This window comes from Pieris napi, chromosome 5 (assembly GCF_905475465.1).
Source record: "Pieris napi chromosome 5, ilPieNapi1.2, whole genome shotgun sequence".
Classification (NCBI taxonomy): domain Eukaryota; kingdom Metazoa; phylum Arthropoda; class Insecta; order Lepidoptera; family Pieridae; genus Pieris; species Pieris napi.
Genome location: NC_062238.1, coordinates 10,271,407 through 10,292,730, shown reverse-complemented (window position 1 = coordinate 10,292,730; position 21,324 = coordinate 10,271,407). Strand labels below are relative to the sequence as shown.

General features: G+C 33.0%; 1 protein-coding gene across 1 annotated transcript in view; it reads right to left on the bottom strand.

Moving 5' to 3' along the window:
- LOC125049472 overlaps positions 1 to 21,324 on the bottom strand; it is a 112,673-nt gene that overhangs the window by 83,005 nt on the left and 8,344 nt on the right. The window contains exon 2 of the mRNA XM_047648788.1: positions 8,626 to 8,886. Coding sequence (XP_047504744.1) covers positions 8,626 to 8,886 — 261 coding nt within the window. The remainder of the gene's footprint in view (positions 1 to 8,625; positions 8,887 to 21,324) is intronic.

Here is a 21,324-nt window from a genome sequence, read left to right as displayed (position 1 = left end):
TTGTGATCTTTGATCCGGAGTAAATTTTTTTGCACGTGCCGGATCGATGAGGACTTTTCACATTTCCTTTATAATAGTGTATTGAGCAATCCTACCAATATTCAGCCAAGTGCGAATTATTGTAACCTTACCCCTATTTTTTAGTCTAATTTGACCGGATTATTGGTAACCTATATGAATAAAGTTATTTTGAGTCTATTGCTTAGGTCCGCGTTAACAAAGAAGAATACGGCTACTGAAGGTAGTCTTCGACACTATCGACATTTAAATGTTCGCAGAGTAAGCTCACAGTAGCGATATTGAGTATCTTATATATATAATCTAATATATAAAATTCTCGTGTCGCGGTGTTTGTAGTTAAACGAAACTCCGAAACGGCTCGACCGATCTCATGAAATTTTGTGTGCATATTGGGTACGTCTGAGAATCGGACAACATCTATTTTTCATCCCTCTAAATGTTAAGGTCCACACCTAAATTTTTTTTTATTTTGATTTTTAGATAATTTTTTAATTTTTTTTTATGATACAGCATTAAAAAATACATACAACCCCTAATTTTTACCCTTCTACGATCAACCCCTATTTTTATTATAAGTGATATACATGGCAAAACGACGTTTGCCGGATCAGCTAGTATTATTGTATATTTTATTTTTTTCGACATTATTGTATTGGCTAATAGTAATATAAATAAATAAAGTCCTTATAAAATTATTACGAATTAGGTGTAATCTTTCGGAGCTCTAGAATTATACCCAAGACTTAATCTTTAAATGTATTGGTGAGGTTACAATCTATTAAACCTTTAAGAAAAAGCAGAGTAAAACGTTTTTCTATTAATAACCTGCTATCTCGCTACGACTTTCAGCTTATTAAAAACACTTATATTACAAGTACGCGATTGTTCATCGTTTGTAATTACAACAACAGTAATCGTACTTCGTAAACAAATATACAGTTAATTACGCGTACCACGTTTCATTACACGGTTTACGACAAACACTTAGGCAACATCGAAACACTTTGCACAGTTTGCAAAGGACTATTTGTCTAACACCGACGGAAATAGATGCTATTTTTGCTTTATTGTGGCATCTGACCGATGTCATTAAATCTTAATAACCTCAGAATCCCCAAAGGCAAAAAAAACCCTTTTTGATTATATTATTGAGTTTGTAATAAGTTACTAACATTGATGACAATAATATATCCTTACATATGAAAAGGAGGCCACCGGCCGCATCTTATTTGTAAAAAACACAACGGCTTTTAGCAATTAAAATATATTCCTAAGAAAGGAATATCTCTATATATATAAAATTCTCGTGTCACAATGTTCGTTCCCATACTCCTCCGAAACAGCTCGACCGATTCTTATGAAATTTTTTATGCACATTCAGTAAGTCTGAGAATCGGCTACTATCTATATTTCAAACCCCTAAATGATAAGGGGTTCGATTTTTTTTTTGTTTTTTAATTTTTTATGATACAGCATACAAAAATACATAGAACTCTTAATTTGCATCTACCCTCTACGATCAGCTCCTATTTTTTATTTGTTAGTTATGAACTGAAGAAGATGAACTTGAATGACGTATTGTTGTTGAAGAGGTCGCAATAATTCTTTTCGAGTATTGATTTAAAAAAAATTTACTTTTTTTATAGAACCGGGGGCAGACGGCTCATCTGATGTTAAGTGATGAGACCGCCTATGGACACTCTCGTCTCTCAATGCCATAGGTCTCGCGAGTGCGTTGCCGGTCTTTTAAGAATTGGTACGCTCTTTTCTTGATGGACCCTAAGTCGAATTGGTTCGAAAATACTTTAGTGGGCAGCTGGTTCCACATAGTGGTGGTGCTCGGCAAAAACTGCCTTAAAAAACGCAGTTGTGGAACGACGGACGTCGAGGTGATACGATACATCTGGGTTTCGTTACCAAATAAATAATCAGAGGAATCGAAACAATGTCACAAACAACTTCAACAGTTTTGTTCAGATACAATTGGTTTTTATGATTTTGTTTGACACGCTGATAGATGATTAACTATCTACGCCCGACTCGTTATCGATTCTAAGAAATAATGGTTATCTAACAATATTTTCGCCGTAAGGGCCAATTACGCACAAAGAAAGAAAAACCTATTTCTCTCAACGTAAGAACACGGGTATGAGTCTTCTATCACCGTCAAACATCTTCAAAGTAGCGCAATCAATAACAATGTATTGAAATGTAATATGTCTGGTATATAATTACGCAATAGTGGGTTGTATTTAACTGTCCAGTCTCATTGATAGTCTTCCTAGAATTTCTTTTATTTATTTAAAAAAAAATATTATGCTAGCTATTCAAACGCTAGTCACACTAGAGAGGACGGTCCTCATACATCCCAAAATTCACTGCTTAAAACTTACTTGACTTCATGTCCCAGGTCTAGATAGACGTCCACAGTGAGTCTTCAACGCGTTCGCCTCGTAATTCACCTCGCTCCAAGTCTTTCTGGCTCTCTTTGCCTCATCTTTTGATAGCCTTTAACGGCCACGCTTTTCTTATGGGTTCCAATGAAGCGCTTGCTTGGGGATATAATTGGAATCTCTTCGTAGTGGTCTATCTATTTCTACTTGAGTCGTTGGCTGGCTAATCAGTGTTTCTCGGCAGCGCTCCTTAAGTTGCTAGTTAGTGATCACTATGAAGCTCTTCTAGGGATACCCAGAATACAGCAAAGACGGTTGACGAAGACTTGGAGGTGTTAGTAATTATAATTACTACTTAATTGGATGTTTATCATCAAAAAGAGTGGCGGTAAGTTTCTTGCCAGTTCTTCTCGCCTGCCTCTTCTTCTCTTCTCGCCTTTGACAGTCTTAATTTGGGAAGTAGTAGTAAATGTAAATTTAGAACCTTCCTTAATTTTGACCTTTGCCTGTAGTTAATTCTTAAATGTGAAGTTGGAAAAATATTCTAGAGCCTATGTTATTTTAAATTGAGATATTCCTGGAACCTTTCAAGTAGATCCACGGCAAGTAGTTGCATAATTCATTCAGTGTCAATAGTATGACCAGTCTATTCACCTCGTTAAGCTGCATAATCGAGTTTGCATATGCGAGCGCATTGCATGCGAGTCGATTTCAATTCCAATTTCCGATAACATTTATTCGATTGGAGTATAAAAATTCAATTTTTAATATGAAACATTGATCATATTTTGGTTTGATATCCGTTTATTTTTAGTAAATTATATTGTACGGGTCCAACATCGGGGTGCTCTAAATAATAGAGGATTTAATTACTTTATATAACTTCTCGCGTACAACAATAGAATATAAGCGAAATAATGAAATGATAATTGCTATGTAATGAATGAATGCAACGTAAGGGTGCGTACAGACTATGTAACATATTATATAACTTGTGTTTTATAACACGTCCACATTATGTAACCTTGTTATTCAACATTATAACATAAAACAATACTGTACACATTAAAATAACAATGCAATATAACAATGTTATATAACCATTTTAAATAACAAAAGAAAAACAAAAAAACGTAGATGCTGGGTTCGTCCTAGCATACATTTCAATAACATGTTATTATAACATGTTTTATAACATTCAGTGTCCACATTATCTGAAACATGTTGTATAGCAATGTTGTATAACATGTAGTCTGTACGCACCTTTACAGTTGAAGATAGTGCCTTCGTCTGGCTATACTCTCTAGGCGTAACTTCGACGATATAGGAAATTGCCACGATTATTACACTAAGAGCTTTAGTGAGCAAAATGTACAGCCTTGGCTCGTACATATATTAAAAGTGAGATAAAAACAAGAATTATTACAACATAAACATGAAGCCTGGAATGGATGTCCCAGTTAGATAATTTATTGTTGGTTGTCAGTGTCAGGGTTTATTGGTTTTTTTATTAAGTAAGTAATAGTTCTACTAAAAAAAAACCTTTGGCACTTGGGGACTGCCGCGGTTAAGCTATTGCATATGGTCTAAGATCCCGCTATACAACGACCTTCACCGAGATGCTTATTTAATGAAACTTATTTTATATTTAATTTAATATGTCAATAAATATAATCCATATGGGTTGCCTAGCAAATTTCAGTCCAGAGTATTTTAATTAATATTTAAAAAAATATTTTTTTTTTAACATTTAACCGCTATGTTTATTAGATAAATTCTATACCAATCGAAAGTATGAAGCCCATAGAATATGCAAACGTTAGATTGTTTTTTATCAACTAATTATTTATGTGACACTAAAGTATATATACATCTTTAGTAAAAAAGAAAGTTATAGTGATACATATATAATACTACCCTGATTAAAAATATTGATTGAAAAAAATTAAAAAAATTGACTACATGCAAATTATAAAAAAAAATTTTTTTTTTTAATATTAATTAAACATACTCTGGACTGAAATTTGCTAGGCAACCCATATGGATTATATTTATTGACATATTAAATTAAATATAAAATACGTTTCATTAAATAAGCATCTCGGTGAAGGTCGTTGTATATCGGGATCTTATACTAATAGCATTTCCTATCAACTTATGCAGTTATAATTATATATTTATGCAGTATTTGTTTTTCTTTGATATTATTTCAATCTACCACTCTACCAGACTCAGACTAAAACGCCTATATAGTCTCACTCTAACGCGTACCGGCTGCACCGGCCACGCTCACGTTACGTCACTGATCTCGTCAGAGAGATGGGAATGCGCAGTATGCGTTCTGTCCCACTCTAACGCGTATTTGCCGCACCTTACGTTATCGTGTGTTACGTTTTTTTCGTTACGAAATTTCTTGATTCGGTCGCCGCGCTCAAAGCCCGCGATAAAATCTATGCAATAGCCTAAAAAATTTACTAATAATGTAGCTTGTAATCATGTACACAAACATATAAGTAGTGTATTATAAGTTCCAGAACTAAGTAGTTAGGCAAATTAAGCAATTAATACATTTGGTTGAAATACATTGCTATTATATTAACTTCGTTTTAATAGGATCTCGCAGCTACTTGGTTTTGATCTGGGTTTTCTGTTGACCTAAACTTAACTGAAAACTTTGCAACGGGTTTTAAATGAAATTCCTAATGGAATACCTTCCTAACTAGTACTCAGACCTAGGGATTGGCCTTTATAAGTAATATACCTAAAGAGCTAGACAAAAACGTGACGATAGCTATCTATATACTCGTATATTATTTATACTTAATAAGCTTATTTTCCAACTGAAAACTATCCAATTCCCCTGTGTTATGCTGGTTTGTACCTTTCTAGAGCTAAAGGTAATGTTTTAACTTTGGAGAATAATGTCTCGAAATTTTTTGACCATTTAATTGTTTTAAAGATATATTTTCGATGTTATTGCATATTAAGTGTTTGAAATATTCTGAATAATCTCATCTTATAAAGCAAGGTTTAGTACGCAGTAGAATTCTTTAGTAGTACCTTTAAACGTGGCTGTGTTCTACTGCGTGCGTAAAGTACAACTAAAACTAGCATACAGAACAATAAAACAGACGTAAGAATACCAAGACTTGGAAGAAGGGTAATGTCCTTGATCACAGATGAGAGATGTTGCATAAATCCTTAGTAGGCAGTATAACTATATTAACACGTTTCAGGGTACTGATTGTAGCCGTAGATTGTAGATATCTCTACATATGTATACTCTATTTTGGCAAAAATCATTAAATATATCTTAACTGGACGACAAATACTCTATTACAACATCTAACTCACAATTCCACACTAGTTTTAGAAAATCAAAAATGGAGAGAACCGCTCTGTTACAATTTGTCAATTAAAAATGTGAAAAAGCCAAAAATCCAATCCGTTTCAATCGGAAAGTCATGCATGAATAAATCGTGTCGCAGATATTTCTATTGTGTTTCATAGGTCAGCGTTCAAGGATTTCAAGCCGAATTATATCTACCGGATTTCAAAATGTGTGTAATTTAAAAACTTTAATAGTATCACCCTACTCCATGATTGGGTACTTGGATTTATTAATAACTAGCTGGCCTGGTGAACATCGTACCGCCTAACAGTCGATTCTTTATTTGTTTAAAATACTTATTCTGCTATTCGGGACACCGGTCTAGCTAGTAAGATAGAAAAAAAGAAAATTGATAAGACAACAAATACATTATGTCAAAAAATAAAAATTTACCTTCCCGGAACCCCTCCACTAACACTTGAACTTTATGGTATGGTATTAAAGTTCAAATTGACTTTTAAGTATTATTACGAATATTTTGTATGGTAATATAGAAAAGTGTTGTTTTTAGACGTTTTCACTCAATTTTTTTTAATGTTTTTCCGTAAGAACCATCCTCGTACTTCATTATAAAAAAAAATCAGACAAATCGGTCAAGCCGTTTTCATGTTATGTCGTGACAGCGGAAAACGGGTTTCATTTTTATAAGAATACTAGTGGACCCCACAGACGTTGTCCTGCATGATATTTCAAGCTATTAGGATATTAAAGTATGAAAGTACCGACTGCACCGCCACCTGCCGGGCTGATTTGTGAATGGTTTAGAAGAGATAGAGAAGGGGATCTGGGAATGGTTTAAACCATTCCCAGATCCCCTTGAACACACACAAAAAATTTCATCAAAATCGGTCCAGTCGTTTGAGAGAAGTTCAGTGACATACACACTCACAGAAGAATTATATATATAAAGATGCTACAAAAATGTTATGGTGGTAAAATCCAAAGTTTTATTATTCACTTATTATATTCGCATATTCTGCCACACATAATGGCGTGTAAATTTATCTTAAAAGGAATTTTACGTAGAAGTTGCATACATTATAAGTTATATCATAATAGTTAATTCTTATATTATTTTATTGCCACATCATCATATTGTTATCAAATTAATATTAATTATAATGTGTCACGAAAATAATAATTAATAGAATAAAACATTTGTGACAACGTCTTATATTTCGATGGAGCCGGCTGCACGCACGAAAAAACATGACACATGCGGCGTTGCCTCGCTCTTGACGCATGCAGCTCGCTCTGAGGCATTCGATTTAAGGCTTGAAGTGCAAGCGAGAGCGCGGAACGAGCGACAAAGAGGCACAATCGGTCTCCGCGATCGGCAGCGTTCGTTTGTTAAAAAATTTACATAATTGTATTTATGCGTACAAACAAATGTAACTTGATCAATTCAATTGTGATTTCCATTTACCTCCTTCTATATCCATACAAAATATCTATCAAACAACAAAAATTAAAATTTTCTTAAAAAAAAAAAGCAACCATTCCATCACTATTTTCCTATGACGTTGTCACGTTCAACAATCGTCAGGAAACCGACTTTACAGACAACCGCTTTTTCAAAAAGTAATTTAACGTTCGTTAAATGCTTATTAAAGCGTGTAAAACATGAATAATTAAATTATATAAGCAAAACTCCTCTGAAATTAACATTGCAGTAGTGTAGTAGTTTATTTCGTTTAAATTGCTGCACGTCTGTCAGCTGAGTGAGGGAGACGGTTTAATTAATGTGAATATTGAGCGTAATGAATATATTAACATTTCAGAACTAAAATAAACCTAAATAAGGGGTATTTATTTATAACCACACTAACAAGGCCACACATCAGAAAAAAATGGAATAGAAAAGTTATACAAACTAAGCCACACATTGGGGCCGCGATAATAGGTGCGGACGGCGAGCACAAATATAATGCTTATATAATATATGTTATAAATAAGGAGGGAGCCTGTAGTTTATTGTTTATCGGAATGCCAAATTGTAAAATAACTTCTTTACGACGGATTTGAGCGCGACCGCCGCTGAGAAAAACGCTGTGAGATTTCGAAAAGTGAGTTACAGAATCGCAAGGCTGTACGCAATGTGACCTCAAGTCTATCTAATAAAGCCCACACACAGACTTAGCTATAATATATATTAATATTTTACTATATATTTTCTATACTAATTTTCGCGTGACCGCACACTCAGCTATAATATGTATATATTTCTGTGACGTCACCAAGCGATACCGTAATATACATTATTGCATATTACTATATACATATTATGGTATAGCAAGACATATTCCGACATATTTTGAATGTACAGCGTGTTTCGATCCCCGCACACCTTTGCGTGTCATTTTTTATCAATTCATGTAGCTCTAGAAATGACGATCTTGAACTTCTAAAATATTGGGCAAATTTTTTTTAGGATAACTCGTGATACAAATTAACTTCGCCACGAGTTTGTTTATTTCTTATATGTGATTCGATCCATTTGGTTCTAGTTTTTGTGCCTGACCGGGCAACTAACATAACGAAAACAGCGGCGGAATCGTCTTCTGTCTATTAAGTCCATTAACAATGTACTTGTTGAATTCATAATTACTTTTAGTATTTTGAAATAAGAACACCCTTAATTACAAAATACGTGCGAACACTAGGACGACCATCAATTAAATGAAGGCAAAATATATATTTCTCAGTGTGTGGTAGCTTGCTATAATATATATTATAGTACGGTATATTAATATATATTATAGCTAAGTCTGTGACGGGCTTAAGCATAAAACATTACACGAAAGGTAATACAGTACTTACGTGTACAATGCCTTGGTTCATCCGATGCGTCGCCACAATCATTACTTCCATCACAAAATCGGTTAATGGGTACACATTTCTTATTGGCGCATTGGTACTCCGATATTCTACATCTAGAGTCGTTGTTATGTAGGACCGGAAGTAGTTCCGGTTCAGGAATGTATCGGGTATCCTTTGCGTTCGGGGTTTCGGATACCACGTCGCAGTCGGTTAAATGCAGTATTACGATGATTATTAGATGGACAGCTAATGGAGTTATATCTGAAACAAAAGTTAACTTTGATTAGGCAAGTTAAAGGCTCACGCTATACTAAATTCAAGAATCTGCGTTCCTTAGACAATCTAATTCTTGAAATTCCTACTCATAAAACTGATTTATATCACTCCTCTTTCACTATGCAAAGTATTCTGCTATGAAGTTCCTTACCAATTGATATCAGACGAGCTCAGTCTTTAAATTTATTTAAAAATCTTTTTGATCATTTTTCTTCTGCCTCGTAATTAGCAACTACATATTTATTTTAATTGTGACACAATTAACCTTTGGATTAGCTTTTACATTTATATTTTTTCTGTAGATTTTATTTTATTCAATTTTAGTTATAGTTACATGTTATGAATGTTTCCAGGGTTACCTGGAAGAAATCGCTTGTTAGCTATAAGCCTATTAAATTATGTAACCGGTTTTTTTTTTGGTTTTTTTTATATGTATGATTTTGTATATTATGGTAACAATGAGTAAATAAATAAACCAGTGCATTACTGGATAGTGGATGTCTTAAAATTACTACATTAAAAAGAGCACATTTCTGTGTCTGTTGCATTGATCATTTTTTAAAGAAATACAGGGTGTATTTCTGTGCTAGAGATTGAATTATTGATTGGTTTTCGGGACTCTAACCCAGGCCCTCCCTATCTTACGTATATATATATATTTAAACTAGGCATACATGTAACTGTATATATAACTGGGTAGTGACAGGCTCCTGAAATACAGTTATCAAACCATCAGGAACTACGTAACGTAATTGTTATGTAATCTATTTTTGGCAATAAATACAATTACATATTATTAATATAACCAGGAAATTAAACACTTATGGAATTTTAAAAAGCTTGACGTATAATTATTCAGATGGCCGTTTTTGCGAGTTTACCCAAATTCAACAGTGTGTTATTAATAGGTTGAGGGTATAGAATAAAAGATTGGTACGAACGGTGATTGACGTGTATTTGAAGTTCTGGGTTGTTTTTTGTGAAATTAAATTTTGGAATTTGTGTAACTTTTTAAAGGCTAAGTTTTCTTTTATTTTTAATTTAGGGTTTAGATTTGAATTTTAACGGTAATGTTTTTTTTCAGCTTCTATCTATATGGTGATAGCAATAACAATATTTACGGTGTAAATCACGACATATATTGGAGTCTGGAAATCCTTGTGGCGCCCACCTTTATTTATTTAAGTTATGTCAAGATTATACTAATTTTATTTCAATAGTAGACTATTTGTTGTTCTTTTTATCATTAAGTTTTTTTGAAGTGAAAACTTCTTTAGCGGCGTACACTTTTTTTGGAAGGGGAAAAAAATGTTAAACTCGCGTCAGGACAAATTCGTAAGACGGATGTTTTTTTAAAGGATTATGAACCTTCGCGCTATATAGTTACGGTTTTAATTCATTTGTCTCTTTCCTAAGATACATAGATGCATGTGGAATTGGATCTTAAGTCAATATATCATTATATATCGTTTAATTTTGCGAAACGTCTAAAGCTTTATTTTTGTATTATTCACGATTTGGTCAATCTGACGACGGATGGAGAGTAGACAGCTGGCGCGGCGTATTTAATGTAATATAACTTGTCATGTTTGTGTACGATAGCGCAATAAATAAATATTGTATTCTACCACATAAATGATAGTACTTTTATACTCAAACTCAAACTCAAAATATCTTTATTCAAGTGGGTAACCAAGTACACTTTTGAATCGTCATGTTAAATTAATCATAAATTTACATTTACTACCAGTTCGCAAGTCAAGGGCGTAGAGCGGGTAAGAAGAACTGGCAAGAAACTTTCCGCCACTCTTTTTAATCGCCAAGTATTGTCATACAAATTGTTTGAACTGGAGCAATTCAATCCCAAGGATTAGGATCATTTAAGTAGTCCTCAAATTTATAAAAAGCTTTGTTGATTAATTTTCGTTTACTGATAAAGCAATTCGTGCAAAATTATTCCCTAACCATTCCAAAATATCAAAAATGCACAACGATAATATTCAAGTTTTCACTTCTGCCGGCACTCCCGGAGTGCAACCCGTCGTTTTTTTTATATACTTTTTTTTTTTTTCGAAATCGAAAATCGAAAATCGAAAAAAACACTAAATTTGAAGAATAAAACATATACAACCCCTTTCTTCCATTCCTTTCCTTTCGCTTTTTGTTTATTATATAAAGAATAACAAGATAATTAACGAAGAGATTCTAAAAATACTTTTAATTAATTAAGAAATCGAATTGAAACAGCCCTATGATTATTGTCTTTTGTTTTGGTCTCGTTTCAAATTTAATTACAAGTTATTCTGCAAATACATTTAGGAAAAATCTATTTCTTGCTATTGAATTTGTTTCACAGAAGACGAATGAATAGAATATGTTAATGGCTATTAGTTGCTAAAAGCACTTAAATATTCTATATTATAACTGAAGCACGCAAAGCGAGCAAATGTAATTTTACATGTTAATTGAAATGATTTAATTTGTGACTACGAGAATGCTATCTCACATATCGGACTGTCAATGTTATTTTTAAAATAAAGATAATTGCCACTAATCAGTACTATATACTACTAGCTGATCCGGCAACCGGCGTTTTGCCATGTTTATCATTTATAATAAAAAATAGGGGTTGATAGTAGAGGGGTGAAAATTAGGGGTTGTATGTATTTTTTAATGCTGTATCATAAAAAAATTAAGAATATTTTTTTTATCTAAAACTAAAAAAATTTTTGGGGAGGACTACCCTTAACATTTAGGGGGATGAAAAATAGATGTTGTCCGATTCTCAGACATACCCAATATGCACACAAAATTTCATGAGAATCGGTCGAGCCATTTCGGAGGAGTTTAACCACAAACACCGCGACACGAGAATTTTATATATTAGATATACTTATCAAAAATCAAATTTAAGCTTCAGCCAAAAAAAACCTTTGTCTACCAAAACTGATCAGAGACACGCAGAAATTTGTAATACCTAAGAAATCACAAACAATGTAATTATAAGAAAACTCAGTTGAAAACTGTCTTTTGAAACTTTTAAATCATGAAGAGTTCTATTGAAGCAATCTCCTTTATCCAGGATTGAAAAGAAAATTATATCTTTTTCTTATCAAAACGGACGGAGTTAAAACGGACTGTTCACGGAAACTGTAATCAATCTTCTTCCGTTCTATCCGACGACACCTTTTCATGCTTATGCAATGCTATATCTATTGTGTTAGCTGTTAAAATTTTTTTATGGCTCTGGCACGATTTGTGCATTAGCCAGCGTCAAGTATAGGATTTTTTGTAATACGTGCTTGTCTTTAGAAATTCGACCGTGTCCTTCATGTACGGTTTAGGTACTCGCCCAGTACCGCACAACCCTCCCATAGGCCGAGAACAAATTTAAATTAAATTAAAACTTGCTCTCGAACCGGGAATCGAACCCGGTACCTCTCACCTAGCTGCCACTTAATAAGACCGCTAGGCTATGAGGCCCCTAGCTGTTAATTTATGCATATATCAAGATAAAACTGTCACACATCTCTGTAGTCTGTATATGTCAAGCTACAAGTGTAACAAAGCTTTATGTAATCAAACATAAACATCACCAGTGACAAGCTATCGTCTTGGTCTCAATCTGTATCTGTTATATTATATTATTCTTAATAGGCCAGTAGGACTTTATATATATTAGCCACGTGCCATTTCCTCACGATGTTTTCCTTAAATATACAAGCAGTGTACATCGAGAAAACCATTGGTAAGTACACCTTGATGCGAATCCACGACCTCAGTCGTCGACGCCTCCTATGCCTAGCCAATAGTGCTCTTTCTATTTAAACATACACTTAAATTAATTTAATATACTTATATTCTAATTTAAAAAGCATAAAGTAAATTGTAAAAAGACATTTTATTTTAAAATGAAATAAAACTGACATAAAATACCGCTTTTTGGTATTTTTTCTTAATTTCAATAAAACCTTTTTACTATATTTTATTCCATCACCAATCAACCAAGGCCTCATTTATTGATAACTAGCTGGCCTGCCGAACATCGTACCGCCTAACAGTCTTATACTTATTCTGCTATTCTGGACACTGGTCTAGCTAAATTAAAAAAAAAGAAAGTTCATAATACAACAAATAAATTTACCTTCCCGGAACCCCTCCACTAACACTTGAACTTTATGATATGGTATTAAAGTTCAAATTGACTTTTAAGTATTATTACGAATATGGGAATATAGAAAAGTGTTGTTTTTAGACTTTTACACTCATTTTTTTTTAATTTTTCTCTCCGTAAGAACCATCCTCGTACTTCAAAGAATATTATAAAAAAATAATTGGCCAAATCGGTCAAGCCGTTTTCATGTTATGTCGTGACAACGGAAAACGGGTTTCATTTTTATATATATAGATTCTTCGTGTACCACACAGCAACGCAAATTCATTGTTTTACATAACTAATATTTCAAATCATACGCGATCATATTGAATTTGATTGATGAAAGTATAGATACGCGAATTAAGAATAGAAATAGACAACACTTGAATTAGTTTTTATCTCGAGAAAATATCGAGGCCATATTTATTTCTCATTAATGAAAGATGACCTTCGTACTAATTAAAAAGAATTATAAGGTTGTTTCGATTGACCTTTTCTCTTTACGTTCCACAGCATTTTTTTTTCCTATAATATATTTTCTCACTTTTATGCTTGTAAACAATTTGGTTTCAGCTTTACAGAACTAGCACAAGAGGCGATTAAAAATTAATAACCAGTTCTTAGGATATAGTCATATTACATTGAAATGACTGGATATAAAATAGAGAGAAAAAAAACCTTATTACACAATAAAAATAAATTCCCTGAGTAATAGGGGAATAATAGTCTCTTCTTCTTGACAAATTAATAATTTTACGTAATAAATTCTACATAACACTTACAATTTCATAGTTAAAATACTTTTGCACAAGAAGGTTTGAGCATAGGACAAGTTTAGAATGTGTGTCATGCTGTGTAAAGTTGTAAAAAAGTTACTTAAGAAGTGTCGTCGTCAACACTAGAATGTAATTAGTAGATTCCGTTTATATATATGAATTATCCAGATGCCCGGAACAAATTAAATGCTTAATCTGTTTATTAGTTAGATGCTATTCAGCGGTTATAAGTAAAAATTAGAATTTAATTATATATAATAGAAGATTTTAAGACAAATTGAATTTCTCCTTGAATACTTTGAATGGCGAAGACATTCTTTCCAGTTCTTCTCACCCGCTCTTCGTTCGTTCATATACATAGTTATATATACCTATAATATTATATATATATACATATATATTTTCATTTGTTTTGCTTACAAACCTGAAACTACTATTCGGAATCGAACCCAGGAGAACCAGAACAAGATGTCATCAACCACTTTGCCATCGAGGCCCTATATTGTGGTCTAAAATAGTGTATAAAAAAAACTGTTTGCGTTGCTGTTAGTTTGAAACATGAGGTTTGTATGTTTTATGACTTATATTTAAATTAAACTCAAAAAATAATGTTCGTAAGTTCACTGAATATTTTCAAGGCATTTTTCAATTTTCACGTTTCTATAGAATCATTTGTTACCATTGTTTTGCTAGGATAATAACCGCAAAACAATTCGTTTTAAATTGCAATGTTTTCATTATAAAATTCTAGATGTCGTCTATATAGTGTGTAAAAGTTAAATTAAAAAAATCTATTTGTTCACCGAAGTAACATACAACTTCTGACCGTTGGGTCAACAAAGAAGAGATCAGTCTTTCGCTGACCACGATTGCTGAACAGCAGTCGAAACCTTCGAAAATTAAGTCGAAATTTAAGTTTCGTTTAAATATGTACTACTCGCATTAATCAAAGACAAAATCACCTCGAACAATTTGTTTCTTCTTCCTTTCCTAATTATAGCGAAAAATTGAGAACCAGATAGTATCCACAAACTGAACAAGAAGTGATGGCAGAAACCTATCCATTGGTCTGACCAACGAAATCAAATATGGGTCTCAACATCCCTAATGCTCTGAGAAAAGCGGAGGATAGAGGATTTCAAAACCGGCACAACCATTGAAAATGAAGATTTATTTAGTATTAAGGTACATGTTTGAACTTGAACACGAATTGAACTCTGTTAAACAATTTTGATAGTTGTCTACCAAAATATACATTCTCAATAACGACCTCCATCGGAACCTTAATGTATGAACGACGCCACAATAATAAAAAAGCCTGCTGGAGCCCGCGTACATAGGCTCCACCATCACGTGAATGTCGAGGCTATTCAACTCCTTGACACCAAGGAGTTAGTGAGAAGACTGAAAGGGACTAAACCATTTGAACTAGTAAATTAGTGTTAGTGCGCGTTAGTCATAAGTGCTAAACAGTGGTAAGTGAATAAAAAATATAACACAAGAACAGAGTATCTTCATTTATTAGAGACTGTAAGTAGTGTTATGGGATACTTTCTTATATTAAATATCCTTATTAGTAAATCACTTATGTTTATTTATTAGTAATCATAACAATCAAATATACAGTATCACAATTTCCTTAGCCTAATAATTAAAAAGAAAACTAAAACAAATTTAAAAAGTTTGGTCCCTGTGGCAGTGTAACTTTAACGCTGGCAGCATTTCCTCGCTGTATTGCGATACTTATTCGTTGAGCGACGAAAGCACCAGCTCTGGGGTCAATGGTACTATCTACCAGGCGCCGACTTAAATCTTTAATTACCTTGCCTGTGCACTTGAACTTGGCCTGACTTCAAGAGTCTCTACACCGAAGGGAACAAAATCTAGTAAATTAGGTTAGTCTTAAACTACTTTAACTTACTTAAAGATGCATACATGTTATATAACTTGTGTTTTATAACACGTCTACATTATGTAACCTTTTTATTCAACATTATAACATAAAACAATACTGTACACATTAGAATAACAATGCAATATAACAATGTTATATAACCATTTTAAATAACAAAAGAAAAACAAAAAACGTAGATGCTGGTTATTATAACATGTTTTATAACATTCAGTGTCCACATTATCTGAAACATGTTGTATAGCAATGTTGTATAACATGTTATGTTATATAGTCTGTACGCACCGTTAGTAATGACACATGTATAAAAAAAATCGTAAAAGGAACAGCCAAATAAACATCTTTTCCAAATGACTACTGATACATTTTTAATTCTACACAAAAATAAAATTTTAAAATATCATACAATTATCTAAATATATTCCACTGTATTAAATTAGCGCAAGCACTGGAAGGGAAACAATCAGGTCAGGGTATTGATCAACGAAGGGACCGGGATTCTGAAAATTATAAAGCGCTTTCGACCAAATCATATTTACTTTCTAATCAATTTGGCCACCAATATCTCCGAATTTTTTGTTACGGTGTTAAAAGAAATAATTCCTAATATTCAGCTTACACAAAAATATATCCAGTAAGCGCTTTGATCTTGTTTCAAATGTCCGTATCCTGTACCTTAATCATTTATCTTTATTCAGCCTTTATACACATTCAGAATTAAAAAAGGTCTAAGGTCTACAGAATTAAATTCTGAGCCTTCGCGATTTCTTTTTTTCACCGTATTTTTCTTCTATGAGTAAGTGTTATGTACACACATACAGCAAAAATTGTATCGCACGGCCTTTTTGGAATCTACATAAATAATTTGATGAATAGAAATTACAAAAGTATATTAATCAAACCATCCCATCATACGTATTTATCAGAGCCAATATCATGACAAACTGATTACAAATCGTGATTAATTTCAGAGCTTTATTTGTAACTATTTGGGTATTAAAATAAACTAATGCATTAATTGAAATATTACTTGAATGGATTTACGTCTAATAAATAACTAACTAACAAACACATGCAAATAGCATACAAAATAGCTAACTTTTAATAACGAGAGCAAGAGCGACGCCAATATTTTTGTATGCTATGCCTATATATATATATTCCATATCGGCTCGGCAGAACAAAAGGCCGCGCCCACCGACTAGATGGACTGACGACATCTTCAAGGAGATTAGCTCCTGTTGGCTCAGTGGATACAAAGAGACCAGTGCAAGGTATACTGGAAGAAAATGGAGGACACCTATGTCCAGAAATGTACCACAGAAAGAGGCTGATAATGACGGTGCCACATCGTAAATACTAAATCTACCTCGAGATATAACAATGCACATCATGAAAATCATCATGAAGAAATAAGTTTTGACAACTCTTGAAACTTGTTTACTTTATCCTACTATATGGGCTAATGTACAGTAATGGTTTTCTAGATTTCTCTTTCACATATATTACTTTTAACTTTCCTGCAGCTAAGTTATGTTCAGTACACAGTAATGAGTTAGCTCTAGACTCACAAAGTAAATATATGAGGTTAAACGGAAGAGCTTTTCTACGATTTGTTATAATTGGTTAAGTTTTAACAAATAATAGACAAACATGGTCGGTTCCTAGAGTGGACCATTTAATCATCTAATGTTATTGAGTTCTTTATATAAAGACCGGTGTTGTATGAAAGGTATTAAACCTAAAGGATTCTTTGGTATGAGCCAAGGGACAATTTAATAAACCCTTCAGATCTGACAGATTTAATATATTTCATGAACTTTATCACGTAATACAGATTCCCAATTTTCCACTATATTTGTCGAGGTGACAGAACGGAAATGTCATCCCTTCTCGACTCGGCATCTGTCAGCCTATTCGGGTCTTAGTTATTTAATATTATCTGACAGTTATTGTAACGTGATAACTTATGTTTTGAAATTATTCTAACCAGTATTATTTGTTGATATTATGAGTATATCGTCGCATATTACGCACTTAGGAGATTCAAATACGTCTACCACTACTGTCTTTCTCATAACCATGCCTAAAAAAGAGCGACCACCGATGCGAAAACCGCTGTGTGAGTTCGAAAAGTGAGTTACAGAATCGCAGGGCTGATGTCGTATGTTCCCCGTGAGTGCACAAACGTTGTTCGTACGGTGAAACCGTCAGGAACCATGCCTTAGACCCATAAGGTCGGGGGCGTGTATTGGGCACAGACACAGACAGAAGGCTGATTATCTTCTTGCATATCAGAAAAAGCAACTGATCACGAAACAGTAGCGCCATTGATTTTGATATGTATGAAAACGGTGGTCATTATCGGTATTTACAGTGTGAAAAAAGACAATAATTAATTCTGTACAAAATCGTATAGTCTAGATTATTTGTATAATTAAAATCTACTACATTAATTGTACGCCATCAAACGCGTAATGGTGGGGTTTCAGTATTGAATTACATTAATGTACAAAGACCCTTACAATAATGAAATAACAGTGACAATTGTATAGGTATTTAAGGACAATTATTATAAACCTTATTTCGTATTATTCATGTTTAATAAAGACCAATGTGCATCATGACATCGTCGTTCGTTCAAACCCTTTGTCTGGGGTTTGACTCTCTATTTATTTTCCTTGCCAGTTCATTGCCAGTTCTTCTCTTCCGTTCTACGCCCTTGATTTCAGAACTGGCAGTACATATAAAATTAGAAGCACTAGACTAGACTTTTTTGACTTTCATAACACCTATGACACACACAATGTACACCTATTGAACTCATTGAATAAATGTTTTTTGACTTTTGACTTCTATGTGCAGGAAGTCTAAATCAATGGCAGGCCGTCGTGGCCAAGTTTGCTTTTAATATAATATAATAGTTAGTTACAACTAGTTTAAATTATTGATAATAAATAACGAAATATATAGCGAGAGCTCGATTTCGAAAAGGTACTTCTCTCACTACTTGTAGGTATGCAATCAAATAACAAAATAATATTTTTCTTTTCGGCTTTAATTTATTTCCTGAGACACTTATAAACTAGGTATCTAATAGGTTTCTTATTATTAATAAACTGTACCTAATCATGCGTAAGTAAATATATGTTGCCATCTTCCTCTGAATCATTCTAATTACTTAACAAAAATAGTTTGAAAACTGATCTAGTAAATAACAATACAATTGTCTCATACAAGGCCCCGATACTATAGAAATTAGATTTGGGAACAATCGCTTTGTGCCATCGGGGAATTACAACTTTAGTCTATGAGCCTGTAAATATTGGGTTTAAAGTTAAATGGACATTGGAATTGTTCACAAAGGACTTTGTTAAATTTAAATTAAGCACGCGAATTATAAAGATGATCTAGGGACTCATTTTAATATTATTCAAATAAAACCGTTTCACGAAATTAAAACATATAAACCTGGCAAAAATATTAATTACTTCAAAGGAGATTTACAATTTGAAGCGTTTATTTAGATGATTCGTTAAGTACTTGACTTTTATTATATCCTAGAAGTTAACTTTGACTAAGTATTACTTCTGTATGTGAAAATCGTATAGGATTTGTTATACTGGAATCTTACGTAGTCCTAAGTCTGAAAAAGGAAATTTCCTGAATTACAAGGAATCCAAAGCAATATATGAATATATAATAATATAATAATTTGTATTGTATTATTCAGAGCTTGTTAAGAGCAATTTATACTAGAATAATTTATAAGAAAACTCTTTGATGTGCTTATTATCTTCACAGTTGAGCTTTTAGATGAAAGTATTTCAACGTTAGGCTAGTTCATTTTTTAAATGCTTTGTTCAAAGATGAACATACCTTTTAAGATATTATCTTCTGGTGTCCGTAAGCTCTTACAAAATGTGAGTTTTAGGTCATCCATGTTCATCTACGTAGGCTTGAATAGACCCTTCCATTTTATATATCTTCCTTTTAGGAAGCAAATTGGAGCGTGTTTTCTAATATCTATTCTTTAAATATTTTTTGTAGTTGTTTTTTTTTAATCATCTGATTTATTTATCATTAAGTTTTAAGGTTTATTATTCACTCTATGTGGTCAAAAAGAATATCTGTGCACGAAGCGTCACAATGGTGTATAGGCAACGTCAAAGTCAGTTTTACAAATGTCATCTGTCAGATGTCAATGATTCTACCAATGGAACACCTAATTATATATTAACTAGCTGTAACGGCAAACGTCGTTTTGCCATGTATATTATTTCTAGGAAACATTTTTTTAGTTCAATAAAAATATCTATCTACAATTATAAAGAATAGGGGTTGATCGTAGAGGGATGACAATTAAGGTTTGTATGTATTTTTGTATGCTGTATCAAAAAATTTGCTGTAAATAAAAACAACAAAAAAAATCTAAAGAATAAAACAAAAATTGGGGTGGACATCCCTTCCCACTTAGGAGATTGAAAAATAGATAGTAGCCGATTCTCAGACCTACTGAATATGCATATAAAATTTGATAAAAATCGGTCAAGCCGTTTCGGAGGAGTATGGTAACTAACATTGTGACACGAGAATTTTAAATATAAGATTTTATTTTACCAGTTTGTTAAACAATATATTCAGTTCTGAACAGTCAAGAAACCTAGCCAGTTTACATTTATCATCCACGTAAGTCAACATAAATGAACATATAACAGAAAATCTAGCAATTGTAAGCGTAGAATTTTCATAACCCCGCCGTCTCGCCCACATGGGGTCAAAAAACAAATCTTGTAGCTTTATTGCATTCCTAAATAAAGCTAGCCAACGCGTTCTACGAAAAGGTTAACAAGAAAATGAAAAACATTTTCGGGATAAATTGCATTGAAATTTTCTTGAAACTTTTTAAAACAACTTGCTTGGCTCTTATTGGTAGAACTTAAAATTATTAAATCTATGTTGGTTGTTTATATGTTGTAGTAAGCATAATATATTTATCTTTTTTAATAATTAAAAACAGCATTAGCGAGCTATATATTTCTGCTCACGCAAGTATTATCAGTGCCGCACTTGTCGAAATTGTGGGAGTGAGGACAGAAAACTCATTTGTAGGAACTCTCTACAGCTTTGCGATTCTGTAACTCACTTTTCGAACTCGCAAAGCGGTTTTTGCAGCGGCGGTCGTGCTCAAATCAGTCGTGAAGCAGTCATTTTACGAGTTGGCATTCTTATAAACAATAATCTACAAGCTCCCTCCTTATCAGAATAATTAATCTTAAAATGACTGATTCACGACTGATTTGAGCACGACCGCCGCGCCGCTGCGAAAACCGCTGTGCGAGTTCGAAAAGTGAGTTACAGAATCGCAAGGCAGCACTTTAACCAACAGAAATAGCAGTTATTATCGTTGTTTTATTAGTATTACATTATTTATCAACACTTTTTGTTTTATATGGTGAATTTTAATTTACTTATTATTTCAACCGCACAAAGCTGTTGAAAAAGATATTAATACAATAATGCAAGAACTATAAAACTATTTTTAATTAACTCAAGCTATTATTATCCTTTGTCCTATA